Here is a 13,593-nt window from a genome sequence, read left to right on the forward strand (position 1 = left end):
TCTACAGTGAACAGCTTTGTCGGGGGGGGGGAGAATCAGCAGGCAATATGCTACCTCCCGCATGCCGGGAAAATAAATAAAAAAAAAATTCACAATGAAATCTTTTCCCACCGGACTGCAGCTCTGTCTAATGGGCAGCCTGCTAATCCGGGTGCATCCACTTCTTTGGGACATGTTGGCAGGTGCCACCACCTAGTGAAGCCATATAGTAACTTACCATTCTGGAGGAATTTGAGTCTCTCGTAGAGTTTGTCACAGTTTACGGAAACCAGCCCCATGACAACATCACTGTGACCTGGGGGGGGGGGGGGGGTAGAAAAATAAAACAATTTTTCAACGTTTAAACATTAACCAGATTCCACAAATATATAGCCAAAACACACACACACACAATGGGGTAAGGAAAGGGGACTTAACTATAGTCACCCATAAGATAGAAGGAAGAGAACCACATTTACATGACCCAGAATTTACAGAGCACTTTAGGTTAGCTAAAGAGACTGCACAGCAGTGGCTGCCTGTCTTAAGGCTCCGTTTGTCTAACAAAAACTTTAGACCGAGCCATGCAGAGAGCGACTTCTGTGGGCTTGAGCCACTGAACAGCCAATATGAGGCCTGTAAAAACCTGGTCCTTAAGAATCCTCCAGTCCCCACTGCATATGATCCCAACCCCCCCCCCCCCCCCCACCTCCAGCTGGTATAACAGTTCAGCACGGAAAGCTGCATATTGATCCCAAAGGTGTGCACTCATTGGTCAGCATTGGCCATGGGACCAATGAGAATCTCCTCTTACGAGACACCATCCCAGAAGGGGGCTCAAAAGGATTTTTGGTCATGTGGCCAGTATTGACCAATGAACATTCACATTACACGCCTCCGGCACTGCTTAGGCTTTTTTTTGTTGGTGCTGGTCTGTTACAGGCTGGAGAAGGTGTTGGTAGATCGGAATATTACAAGGGAACAGGTGTATGAAACCATGAACATTTAAAGTATAAAGGACCAAAAAGTCCCCAGAAGAGTAATATTCAGGAATTCCACCAATTTCCTGTTTTAGTTATGGGACAGGGAAGGCAGCACACACACACACACACACACACACACACACACACACACACACACACACACACACACTTTTGCCTATAGTTCTACTTTCATACTTTGATTTGGGTCAAATAAAGCTCAATATAGCCCGAGTGTTAGGTAGCATGCATACATAGAGCATATAAACAAAATCTTAAATTTTATGTCTTTTGCCTGGAGTTCTAATTATATATATATATATATATATATATATATATATATATATATATATAAAATAATAATTCTGCATTATCCTATAGAAAGGACCAAGGTAGGACTATCTCACACACACTATACTGACACTAGGCTTCAAGGTTTTCAAGCAAAGCACAAGAGCAGCCTCTAGTGGACATGGAGCCAACTGCACACAACCTATCAAATATCCCAAAGTGATAATACACTTACCGTTCATGTATTTAGTTGCTGAATACATACAAATGTCTGCTCCCAGTGCCAGTGGGCGCTGAAAGAAAGGACAAATATTTTCTTGGAGTCACATGAAATGCCAGTATCGAGTAACGAAAAATGGGATTTTAATATATTACAGATTATCAATCCCTAAAACTGAAGTCTAGTGATTTCTTCTTTGTAAACAGCATCAGGGACAGTACTTACCATGAATAAGTGTCCTGTGTGCAGGGGGGCTGCTGTGTTTAATCCTGAAGTCCTCTGCCCCCAGATAATCCCATAGCAGTGATTTCCCAGCACTGTGGTGGTCAATATGAGCAACTGCACCTTTGACAGCAATTCAAGTGCCAACCATGCCCACCTTCTTTCCTCTCCCTCCATTTTGCACACTTCATGGCAATTGATTAAAACAAACTCACTAGCGATCCAAGCAGACCCTTGACTATTATGCATCATTGATGCAATTTCCTAGTGTTCTTCTGTTCATATCCCCTGCATGATATTTGTATTGTATACATCTTCCCCCCCCCCCCCAATTTAAAAAAAATAAAGGATTGTACCAAAAAAAGTGATCCAAGCGATGTAGAGATGCCCAATCACAATATCGGTTGTGGTCCCAGGAGAAGCAGGGGAGCCCAGGAAGCCAAGAAGGGGCTTGGCGAGTGCAGACACCTTGGGTTCCTGGGCTCTCCCGCTCCTCCTGGGACCACAAATACTTTGAGGATGGCAAGTGGGAGAGGAACAAACATCTGTTTACCAATCTGCTCTGCAATGACTGCACCTGGAACCACTCAGGCACCATTCACATTTGAGCGTAGCGTTTTGTCGCAAGTATTTTTTGTGTTTGCATACAGCATTTGAGCTTTGGCTTTTTTTTTTATATTAGCCAATAGGGAAAAAAAAAAAAAAAAAAAAAAAAAAAAAAAAAAGTTACTATGTTTCGATTTCTCATCTGCTTCCCGTTTCAAAAACATCCAAATCTGCCTGATTCAAGTAGCAAAAAAGTCCAGAACTTGTTTGAGCTTCAGGCGACTGGTTCACATCTCCACTCTAGGGAAAAAAAAAAAAAAAAAAAAAAAAAAAAATTGATCCTCCCCCCCCCCCCCCCCCAGCATTTATTTTTTTTAGCTTCAGACTTCAAGCTACAAAATGCTCAGGTGTGAATGGGGCCTCAGAGTTGAGCACTTCCAGGTTCAGAGCAGTCCCAATCCAGAGGCTGGGAAAACAAGGAGCTCTGAGCAATGCACCGGAGTGCAGAGAAGTCACGAAGGGTCTAGTAAAGAGAACCTGACACTTAATCCATTCTGTGTGTCAAACGTAATCTTCAGTAAAAGTATTACATGTGAACTTGAACTGTATTATACCCCCCCACCCCCCATTGTAAAGCACTGCACAAACTGTTGGCACTATATCAATCCAGAATAATAGACTGCAGGGCAAAGTGCATTAAAAGCTCAGCTAGCAAAAAGGGATAAGGAAATTAATCAGGCTTTAATCATAATAAAAACAAGATAATTTGCATGAAATTCTTGTGCATATTAAAAAACTTTGCAGACACTTTTTACCCACCAGCAGTGTTACTTACTTGGAAATATGCCGACATGAAAGTGTTGTCTACTGCCAGGAGGACATCTTTATGTTTGTGGACAATGTCGGCGCACCCTTGAATGTCGATGACACTCAGTGTTGGGTTTGTTGGGGTTTCAAGCCACAAAAGCTGAAAAATTAAGATTGCCAACTATAGAATTACCTGCATAGTTTGAGCAGAATCACTGCCTTACATCTACACATTAAAGGCTCCATTCCCCATACTGTCAATGTTTGATATAATGGACTTTGTTTAGCCATGTGACTCAACTCCCACTGGCTGGCATCACTGAAAACGAAAGTGGCCCCAACCTTAAAGCAGAACTGTAGGCAAAAATGTTCTACTTTGGATAGAGTAAGGGTTATAACCCCTGTAAGGTTTGTTTCCCTGCTTTGTCCCGAGGAGATTTCCATTCACTTCCTGTCCCATAGCCAAAACAGAGGAGATCCCTGCAAATGAAGGCAATCTCTTGGAGACTCCCAGGTCATCAGAACTAGTGTCCCCATTGGAATATTTCTCCCGCTATTACTTTTTCTGGGGACAACAAACTTTGATTCCCCTTCCTACTTTCAATAATGGTAAGCAGGTCAAAAGTATCCCTATCGGGGGCATGGACAGCCATAAAAACCCGACAGGGGTTCTATTCAAAATGTTTTTTGCCTTTAGTTATACTTTAATACATTAAAAACAACCCCCCTCCCCCATAACCTATACTACACTACTGACATCACCCTACCTCCGTTTGTAACTTAGAGAAATTAAGAGGTTAAGAGTCGTGGCATGGTGAACATTTCTAAAAATACCAATGATGCTCATTTCTGCAACTCCCACATTAGACAGCTCAGAACACAGACAAAATATAAAGAGCCAATCAGGGAGTCTCTGTACACGGTTATCACTGTGATGACCAATCACAGATGTGTTTACATCTGAGATTAGGGTTGCCACCCATCCAGGAGTCACCCAGACAGGTCGAGTTTGGAATCATGTGTACAGGTTTCAGTCTGCCCGAAACCTGGACACATTTAGACTGGTCTGTGGCTTCCCAAGTAACGGAGATAGTCATACAGAAATCTGTTGGTAGTTGCAGGCTGCTGTCTGGGGGCAGGTTTGGCATCACTTAGGAACCCCCCCCCCCCCCCTCATGACATCAGCAAGAGCAGTTTGGCCACACCCACTGTTTGGTAATGCAGCACGCTGCATTACCACTCCTTGGGGCACCCAAAAGATGTCCCAGCTCTTTTCTAAAGCCTATAGTGTATACTACAGAGGAAAGGGGGAAAAAAATAAATAAAATAAAAAAACATTTTGGGCAGTAGTTGCATGGTGACGCAATTGTCAGGACCAGTTCACACCACATGCAGTCCAGTGCATCGATAGTAGGCATTTATGGTTTTCAATTCACACTACTGCAGCCAGTTTGTGCGTTCCAGAAAAAAACAAAAAAAAACCTACAAATACAGCACTGCAGACTGGAGCTCTCCTTTGAGGTTAGCGTTTTTTTACATTATACAGAACCAGCATGTTTCATAGCAATACAGATTTATAAAAATCCCTCATAAAAATCATAAAACACCCAAGGATTAACATGATGCAATAGATGTGGTAGCATCAGCTCCCACACAATTGTATGTTTAGAGTCTCAGCACCTAATGTGTCATACTTACTTTTGTTTCGGGTGTAATTGCGGCCTCCAGACATTTCAGGTTGGAGCAGTCAACAAATGACACTGTCACCCCCATTTCTGTTGCAATTCTTCTAAAATATCTGTTTGTGCCTGTCAAGTGCAGATGAAGGATCCTTAGTACAGAATCACATCAAACTTGTCTGCTCCTTAAATAACATTCTAATTAAAAAAAAAAAACCTAATAAAGAGGGGACTTCTCTACACCTGGCAAACTACATTCAACCAAAGAGCAAAATGCTGGCCTACTTAAAGAGCAACTCCACTTTTAAAAAGGTGAAAAAACCCACTGTTAGAAGTTTGAGTTAATTAATATTTTAAGTGATAAAAGTTTCTGAAAATATATGCAAGTTATATGTACGGTAATAAGTAATGGTCTCTGAAGGTCACAGAACACAGTGGTTTTGCCGAGTAGGTACTTCTATTTTTGAGTTACTAGGTCAGGACAATGGGTGGAGTTATGCCACTTATCTTTAGACTGAACCATATTAGGTGTATATGCAAATATGGGCGTTAGAATATGCTAACATAACATCATGAAAGAGTATAAGAATGGAGTTGGATTATAGAGAGTTAGGAAAGAGAAGGAACTCTACACTTTGGAGAATGTAGATCAGATGTCCCTTTCCTCCTTCTGAGACTATAACGATGTCATATGTTACCAGATGTCAGTCTTGTCTGTTTATCTTCCTGAACAATAAAACATCTATTGTTGAAGTATTGAACAAATGATTCTTCAATCTACTCCTGAAAATAGGTTGCAAATGCGGCCTTGGATGAAGACATACATATCTCCACTACACACCCTTTAGGAGAAGGGATACTGATTCACATATTACACAAAGACTTTGCTATTCATTAAGAAACGCCCCTGTGAGTATAGTAGAATACTAGAGTAATATGTATTTTACTAGGAAGTGTAGTGTATGTAGAGTTTACTACTCTACACCATTTTTGACACCCACACACCCCATTCCCCTCTGGGTGATGTATGTACATTGCAAGGATAACAAACTCTGTTGGAGATTCCTACCTCTTGGTATTGCCTTCTTTGTGTGAAAGCCCTGGGTCTTCCTGCTAGTCTGTTTTCCTATTAAAAATTGACCACACAGCATGGTCAGTTTTCCAGCTGTGCTGGGAATTCAGCCTGCTCTACTCCAATGATCAGACTTGACCTGGGAGCTTTTATGGTTAGAATTTGAGAAACAGAACAGACCAAACACTAAAATATCAGTTTCAAGTGGAGAGAGTTTTTTTTATATATAAAGGCAGGACTAATGCCCCATACACACGATTGGACTTTCTGGCAGCAAAATTGTGGATTTTTGTTCGAAGGTTGTCTTGCATACACAAAATGTTGGCCAACAATTATGAATGTAGTGACATACGCGATCTCCATGATGAATGCTAGTTTTACAAGACCAAGCGCTTCCGGCTCATACTTGATTCCGAGCATGTGTGAACTTTTGTACATATGATCAGAATGTGACAAATGTTTGGACTTTCAGCTAACATTTGTTGTCGGAAAATCCGATCGTGTGTACAGGGCGGCATAAAAAATGTCTGTCTCTCCATAGAGACACACATACACTTTGTTGCAGTGATGTTTGCTCACCCATTTCAGCTTGCCAGCGATGTCCCGGTAAGTCTTTGTACAAAAACACCCAATCTCACCTAACTGGCTCTATAGGTTTCATGTGCATGAGGCCATACAACAGGGATATGCAATTAGCAGCCCTCCAGCTGTTGCAGAACTACAAGTCCCATGAGGCATAGCAAGACTGACAGCTACAAGCCAGAGGCAGAGGCATGATGGGACTTTTAGTTTTGCAACAGCTGGAGGTCTGCTAATTGCATATCACTGCCATACATCATATTGCCTTGAAAAATTATTCATACCCCTTTAAATTTAACATTTTATCATGTTACAACCAAAAACCTAACTTTTTTTGGGGGGGAATTTAATGTAATAGACCAACACAAAGTGGCACATGATTGTGAGGTGGAAGGAAAAATTTAACAAATAATTGATAAGTGTGGTGTGCGTTTGTATTCAGCCCCCTTTACTCTGACACCCCTAACTAAGATCTAGCAAAATCCAATTGCCTTCAGAAGTCACCTAATTAGTAAATAGAGTTCACCTGTGTTCATTTAATCTCAACACACACCTGTTCTGTGAAGCTCTGAGGTTCATTAGAGCAGTGGTAGTCAACCCAGTCCTCAAAGCCCACCAACAGGCCAGGTTTGCAAGATAACTGAAATACATCACAGGTGATCATTTTCTGCTCAGCGATTTCAGTATTCTCGTCTGCATCTCCCCAAGGCAATACACAAAACCTGACCTGTTTGTGGGCCCCCAAGGACAGGGTTGATGATCACTGCATTAGAGAACTTTGGTGAACAAACAGCATCAGGAAGACCAAAAGGAACCCAGACGGGTCAGGGATAAAAAGGAGAAGTTTAAATCAGCGTTCGGTTATAAAAGATAATAAAAAAAAAAATTCAACTCATCTCACGGAGCTCTGTTCAATCCATCATCCAAAAATGGAAAGAGTATGGCACAACTGCAAAGCTACAAAGACATGGCCGTCCACCTAAACTGACAGGCCGGGCAAAGAGCATTCGTTAGAGAAGCAGCCAAGAGGCCCATGGTAACTCTGGAGGAGCTGCAGAGATCCACAGCTTAGGTGGGAGAATCTGTCCACGGGACAACCATTAGTTTACTTCACAGATCTGGCCTTTATGGAAGAGTGGCAAGAAGCAAGCCATAAGAAGTCCTGTTTGCAAGAAGCCATGGGGGGGGGTTGGAGACAGCATGTCACACAAGTGAAAGAAGGTGCTTTGGTCAGATGAGACCAAAATTGAACTTTGGCCTAAAAGCAAAACGCTATGAGTGGCAGAAAACTAACACTGCACATCACCTGCAAGCAGACCATCCCCACTGCGAAACATGGTGGTGGCAGCATCATGTTGTGGGGGATGCTTTTCTTCAGCAGGGACAGGGAAGATGGTCAGTTGATGGGAAGATGGATGGAGCCAAAGACAGGGCAATCTTAGAAGAAAACCTGTTAAGCTGCGTACACACGAGCGGACTATCCGGCGGACCAGAGTCCAGACAATTCGACCGCGTGGACTCCGGCAGACCTCTCCCTTCCCGAAAGTGCAGCAAACTTTGAAATAAGTTGTGGCGGGGGTCCCTTTTGGTCGCAGGGTGACCAAGAAAAGAATGAACCTTGAGAATGATTGAATCACTTCAAATGGGAAAGTAATATTTCAACAATATCTCTCGAAAATATGAAGATTTTATCCCCTGGACACTGAGGTCTATGGCCAGGAAGTATAACTCCCAATATAGGCATTCCAGAAAGTTCATTGTAAGATAGACAGTCTATTGCTTAACGATGTTGCTTTTGTCTGGATAAGTAAATTGTGTTACTCTTGTCTGAGGCAGTTTTCCCTTAACCTATTAAGTGTGCCAATTGGGGGCTCGTTATTCAACCATTGTGCGATGTTGTGGGCGGATCCAGGTGATTGTTCATTTGGGGCCTGTAGTATTCTCAAATGTATAAAAAGCCTGCATTCATTTCAATAAAGATCCATTTTCCTGTTTGAACCTCAATACAGAGCCTCGTCTCGTATTTGGTGGAGAATTATTCGTATGGGTTTGTTTGGCTGATGGAAGTGTTTGGTAGCTGCCTTGGTGTTCGAGAGGGGAATGTCCTAAACGGCTTTAACCCCTTTCCTACTCAGGGTGTCGTTACAGAAGTCTTGACTCAAAACAGTCTGCCAGACTCAGCTTTCCGGCAGACAAAATGCTGGACTTTCCAAATGAATGGACTAAAATCCGTTCATTTTGAACGTGACTTCAAGTACGATGGGGCTCGCAAGGTGTCAATCTTGCTAGTCCCATCACCTGGTATGGGTTTTAAGGGCAACCCCTACGCCGTTAAAGAGCATGGGGGTCCCCCCCAAAGTCCATACCAGACCCTTATCTGAGCATGCAGCCTGGCTGGTCAGGAAAGGGGGTGGGGACAAGGACAAGGGGACAAGGCCAAAACACCTTGTCCCACCATGTTGAGGACAAGGGCCTCTTCATGACAACCCTGACCATTGGTTGTCAGGGTCTGTGGGCAGCTTATCAGGTTCTGAGAGCCCCCTTTAATAAGGGGGCCCCCACCCATGTGAATGAGTATGATGTACCCCTACCCATTCACCTGTGGAGAATCATCATCTTCTATCCGGCTGTAATGCCAGGGATGCATTGTACAGCGACTTATATAGGCACAAGGGGCAGGGTCACTGGGTGATGTCATGTGGTGACCCTGCCCCCTATGTTACAGTATCCCCAGGACTGACATCATAATGGGCGGAGTCATTGTGTGACATTGCCCGTGACTCCACCCCTTATGCCTATACAAGGGGTCACGCAGTGCATCCCTGGCATTACAGCCGGAAAGTGCGTTGTGTCAACATCGGAAGAAGGCGACGGCAAAATGAGAAGGCCTGGGCCAATGCTAGTAGAAGAGCAGCAAGATAGCAGAGGAGCCCAGCAGCAGAACCAAAGAGGAACCCTGAAGTCAGAACAAGACCCCCCCAGAGCTGCCTAATAAACTACTTTAAAACCTGTGTTGTGTTTTTTTTTTTTTATTTACACTTCCCCCCCCCCCCCCAGGTGAATGAGTATGGGGTATGACGTACCCCTACCCATTCATAGGGTGGGGGGGCCGGAATCTGGGGGACCCATTAAAGGCAGCTCAAGTTTTCCCAATAAGCCCCCTACAATGAACGGCCAGGGTTGTCCTGAAGAGGCCCTTGTCCTCATCAACATGGGACAAGGTGCATTGAGGTGGGGGCCCACCAAAGCAGCCCCCCCTGTTGAGGGCACGCAGCCTGGCATGGCTCAGGAGGGGGGGCACTCACTCATCCCCACCCCCTTTCCTGACTGGCCTGCATGCTCCGATAAGGGTCTGGTATGGACTTTGGGGGAACCCCCACTCTTTTTGGCATAGGAGTTGCCCTTAAAACGCAGACCAGACGGGGCTCGCAAGGTGTCAGTCACGCTAGTTTTGTCGTACATGAAATCCTGTTCAAAATGAACGGACTTTAGTCCGTGTGTGGGCAAGTCCGCTTGTTCGGAAAGTCTAGCAGACCTCCGTTTGATAGTCTGATCGTGTGTATGCGGCATTAGAGTCTGCAAAAGACAAGACTGTGGTGGAGGTTCGCCTTCCAGCAGGACAACTGTTTACAGATGCCATTCATCCAATCTTCCATTTTGCAAAGAACGGGCAAAAATGTCTCTAGATGTGCAAAGCTGGTAGAGACATCCCCAAAGATTTGCAGCTATAATTGCAGTGAAAGGTGGTTCTACAAAGTACTGATGCAGGGCTCCCCCCCCCCCCTCCCTTTTCACATTTGTAAAGATACTTGAAAACCCTTTATAATTCTCCTTCCACTTTACAATTTTGTGTTGGTCTATCACATAAGATGTGTGTTTTTAGTTGCAACATGACAAAACGTGGAAAATAAAGGGGGTATGAATACTTTTTCCAAGGCACTGCAAATACACCCAGGAGTCACAGCTGTAGTGTGCAGCCACCCACAGTAATTAATGGCAATACACTAGCTGTATGCTGTTTTTGCATGAACTTGTGTAGGGACCTACATTCCTGGACGCATACAAGCCTCATTCAGGGATTTATGCCCCTGTGTTAGTTCTCTGCCCCCCCCCCCCCCAATAGCACAGACAAAATGAAACCTGACCACCGTTCGCTATGCCTAAGGCATGTGTAGGAGGCTAGAATGCATACATTTTTTAGGAATAGATTCCTTGTTATATTTGGATTAAATAAAGATATATTTTTAATGCCAAGACACCCTGGTGCTGGATTTTTACTGTCTTCATTGAACTTTAGACGATCTGTGCCTGGACTCGTGTAGCACTGACGTCTTGATCTCACCCTGTCTATCCTTGAGATTTTGGGGTTGTAGCACTTCCTTTGTCATTCTAGACTTATCTTTTTTGTGAAAAGCTGTCATCTTCAATGAGAAATCTGTTACAATGGACTGCCCAGGATTACAGATAAAAAAGTGAAGAGTCTTGATTTAGGTCAAACTGGATCACCGATTTGCTAAATCAAGTTTGCATTTACCTCCATATACATCACTTGTACAGATGATTTGGTCTCCAGTTTTTAGTAAGTGAACAATGTTAAGAGTTGCAGCCAAACCAGAAGCATACGCCATACCTGGCAAGAGAAAATCCAATAAGCGGAGTTAGCCTTTCAAGAAAGAAAATTTAAAAAAATAAAAAATTAAAAAGACACACACCACAATTGAGAGATGGAACATTTTTATTTCTCTAGGAAATGGCATATAACAGAATATAAAGTGCCTTACAGTATTTTGCGCCATCCAAGGTAGCGACAGCTTTCTCCAGGCAGTTTCTTGTGGGATTTCCACTGCGACTGTATTCAAAGCCCTGAGGGTAAACATTGAAGAAAATCAGAACACTCCAAACGAATTTGCAAATAGAAATCACTTAGCTCTTGGTGGAGAAGGTAAGAGGCTTTCCCCATCATGAGCAACAAGAACAATGGGGGAAAGCTGCTCCACATCTGCAGAGAATAAGGCAGAGTTTCAGGTGCCTTTGCTTAGCGTGCACCAAGTGCTTCAGGATGTAGTTTGGTGGCACTAGCCAATTGTGTAGGTTATAAGCTTCTCATGCAGCCTCCAGACTCTGTATTCCCCTTTCATCTCAGGTAGCCTCCAGCCTCAACATTTCCCCCCCCCCCCCCCCCCCCCCCCATCTCATGCAGCCTACCAGTTCAACAGCCCATCTTTTCCATTTCATCTTATGATGGCTATAGTTTAACATCCCTCTCCTTTCATCTAATGCTGTCACCAAGCTCAACATCCTCCCTTCCATCTTATACAGCCCCCAGACTCAACATCCACTCTTCGGTTTCATCTCATGCAGCGTCCTACTATCCAGGAATGTAGCTAGTACATTCTAGCTCTACATTACAACAACCCCTAACCCCCCCCCCCCTTCTTTATAGGCTTAGGCCAATGTAAAAACTGCTTTATTTGCACTCAGGCCATTTAGGAGATAATCACCCTGCATGCAGCCAGTGACATCACTGACACATGCGCTCTGAAGGTCCAGCGTACCTTGCCAGAACATCAGCTCCCACGTGACATCATTAAAGCGGAGGTCCACCCTAAAGTGGACCTTCCGCTCATCTGAACCCTCCCCCCCTCCGGCGCCACAATTGGCACCTTTCAGGGGGGGAGGGGGGGTGCAGATACCTGTACAGTACAGGTATCTGCACCCACTTCCGGGATAGCTCTCTGCGGAAAGGGGCGTAGATTACGCCCCTTTCCGCAAGTGCCCCGCTGCCTGCTGGGAAACACAGATCCCAGAGGCCGCGGGGACCGTCCTTTTTGCGCAGCGCGACTCACGCATGCGCAGTAGGGAACCGGGAAATGAAGCCGAAAGGCTCCATTTCCTGATTCCCATACCCAAGAGACGATCTAGAGATCGGTTTCGGGTGCCGACATCGCGGGCGCGCTGGACAGGTAAGTGTCACTATTTTAAAAGTCAGCAGCTGCAGTATTTGTAGCTGCTGGCTTTTTAAAAAAAAAAAAAAAAAAAAAAAAAAAAAAAAAAAGCGGAGTCCCGGCGGACTCCCGCTTTAAGACTCCAGCCACTCATAGCCAGAGCTAGCAAACTCAGAAGACAGGGGAAACACATCAGCCTTCTCAGTGGTGACTTAACAGTGCTGGAGGGCTACGCTCCAAGGTAAGCATGTCATAATGTGCTAGTATGCGATGCATTATGCCATTGCCTTGCAGGCTTTATAAATGCTTTTGAAAAAGCACTCGTCTAAATAAAAAGTAGGCTTTGAAGTCCCAAACAAAACCCTTTATACTGAGCTTAGCAGATTTCTCTTGGGAATAATTACTGATTAAACAGCAAGGTTAGTGTCCTCGCATTTCAGGTCAATCCACTTCTACAGACAATAATTACCTTTTATTGCAGTTGAGCGAGAACATGGAGTGAACCTTTGTCTCTGGTTCATCGGTTCAGAGAATCACATGTTGCAATCAATGTTAAAGTGACCTTAAAGCGCATTCATGTTATTACACTCCCCACAGCTGCCATCACATTCCAAAATTACAGGAATTGGAACCACAAGACCCGTCCACCACTGTGGTAGCACGCAATGAACTGTGAAGGCACCAATGAGCCCTCTTGATAGTTCATGGGCACAGACTTCAGCTCAAACCGAGAGCCTGTATGGAGGTCTAGGCAAGAAAGCTGGTGCAGGTGTCTCACATTGCACCAGTGATTCACTGATCGTGGGTGCAATGCTCTGCAGGTTCCTCTGGAGGAAAACGTATGCACCTTTCCTGCCAAAATTTATAGAACAAAAAAAAAAAAAAATTTGCATATTTTTCCTCCAAAAATTTCATGATCCATTAAAGTGAAGGTTGAATGAACACCAGACACCCTGTATAACACATCCCAGCTGCACTTACCTACATGGATGGTTAGCATTCACTGCCCAGGCATCTGAAAGCTTCAGTTTTCTTACTTTTCTTTTGATTAGAAACTGAAAAATATCAGAGTGATTCTGAATGGTCATGTTCTGACGTGACCACTTGCACCAATGATACGTCCCAGAAGACCGCAGCTTTAGATCCCTGTATGGCCTGCATGGACAGTGAAGCCATTCATTCACATGCTAGGTGTAGCTTGTGCTGTGCAATTTGGCCTTCTCCATCACCCAAAATACCTGGCTGATTCTGCTTGGTTATGCCCTCCCCTCTA

The 13,593-nt window shown here is 44.1% G+C and overlaps 1 protein-coding gene across 1 annotated transcript in view; it reads right to left on the reverse strand.

Annotated features, from left to right (window-relative positions):
• The window catches only part of CTH (cystathionine gamma-lyase), a 30,064-nt gene that overhangs the window by 8,989 nt on the left and 7,482 nt on the right, over positions 1–13,593 (reverse strand). Inside the window, exons 2-7 of the mRNA XM_077450483.1 lie at positions 11,157–11,238; positions 10,910–11,005; positions 4,744–4,853; positions 3,074–3,205; positions 1,486–1,543; positions 218–295 (exon numbers count right to left, since the gene is read on the reverse strand). Coding sequence (XP_077306609.1) covers positions 218–295; positions 1,486–1,543; positions 3,074–3,205; positions 4,744–4,853; positions 10,910–11,005; positions 11,157–11,238 — 556 coding nt within the window. The remainder of the gene's footprint in view (positions 1–217; positions 296–1,485; positions 1,544–3,073; positions 3,206–4,743; positions 4,854–10,909; positions 11,006–11,156; positions 11,239–13,593) is intronic.

Source organism: Lithobates pipiens, unplaced genomic scaffold, assembly GCF_037356315.1.
Source record: "Lithobates pipiens isolate NorthernLeopardFrog02 unplaced genomic scaffold, aLitPip1_a1.2 Scaffold_23, whole genome shotgun sequence".
Taxonomy (NCBI): domain Eukaryota; kingdom Metazoa; phylum Chordata; class Amphibia; order Anura; family Ranidae; genus Lithobates; species Lithobates pipiens.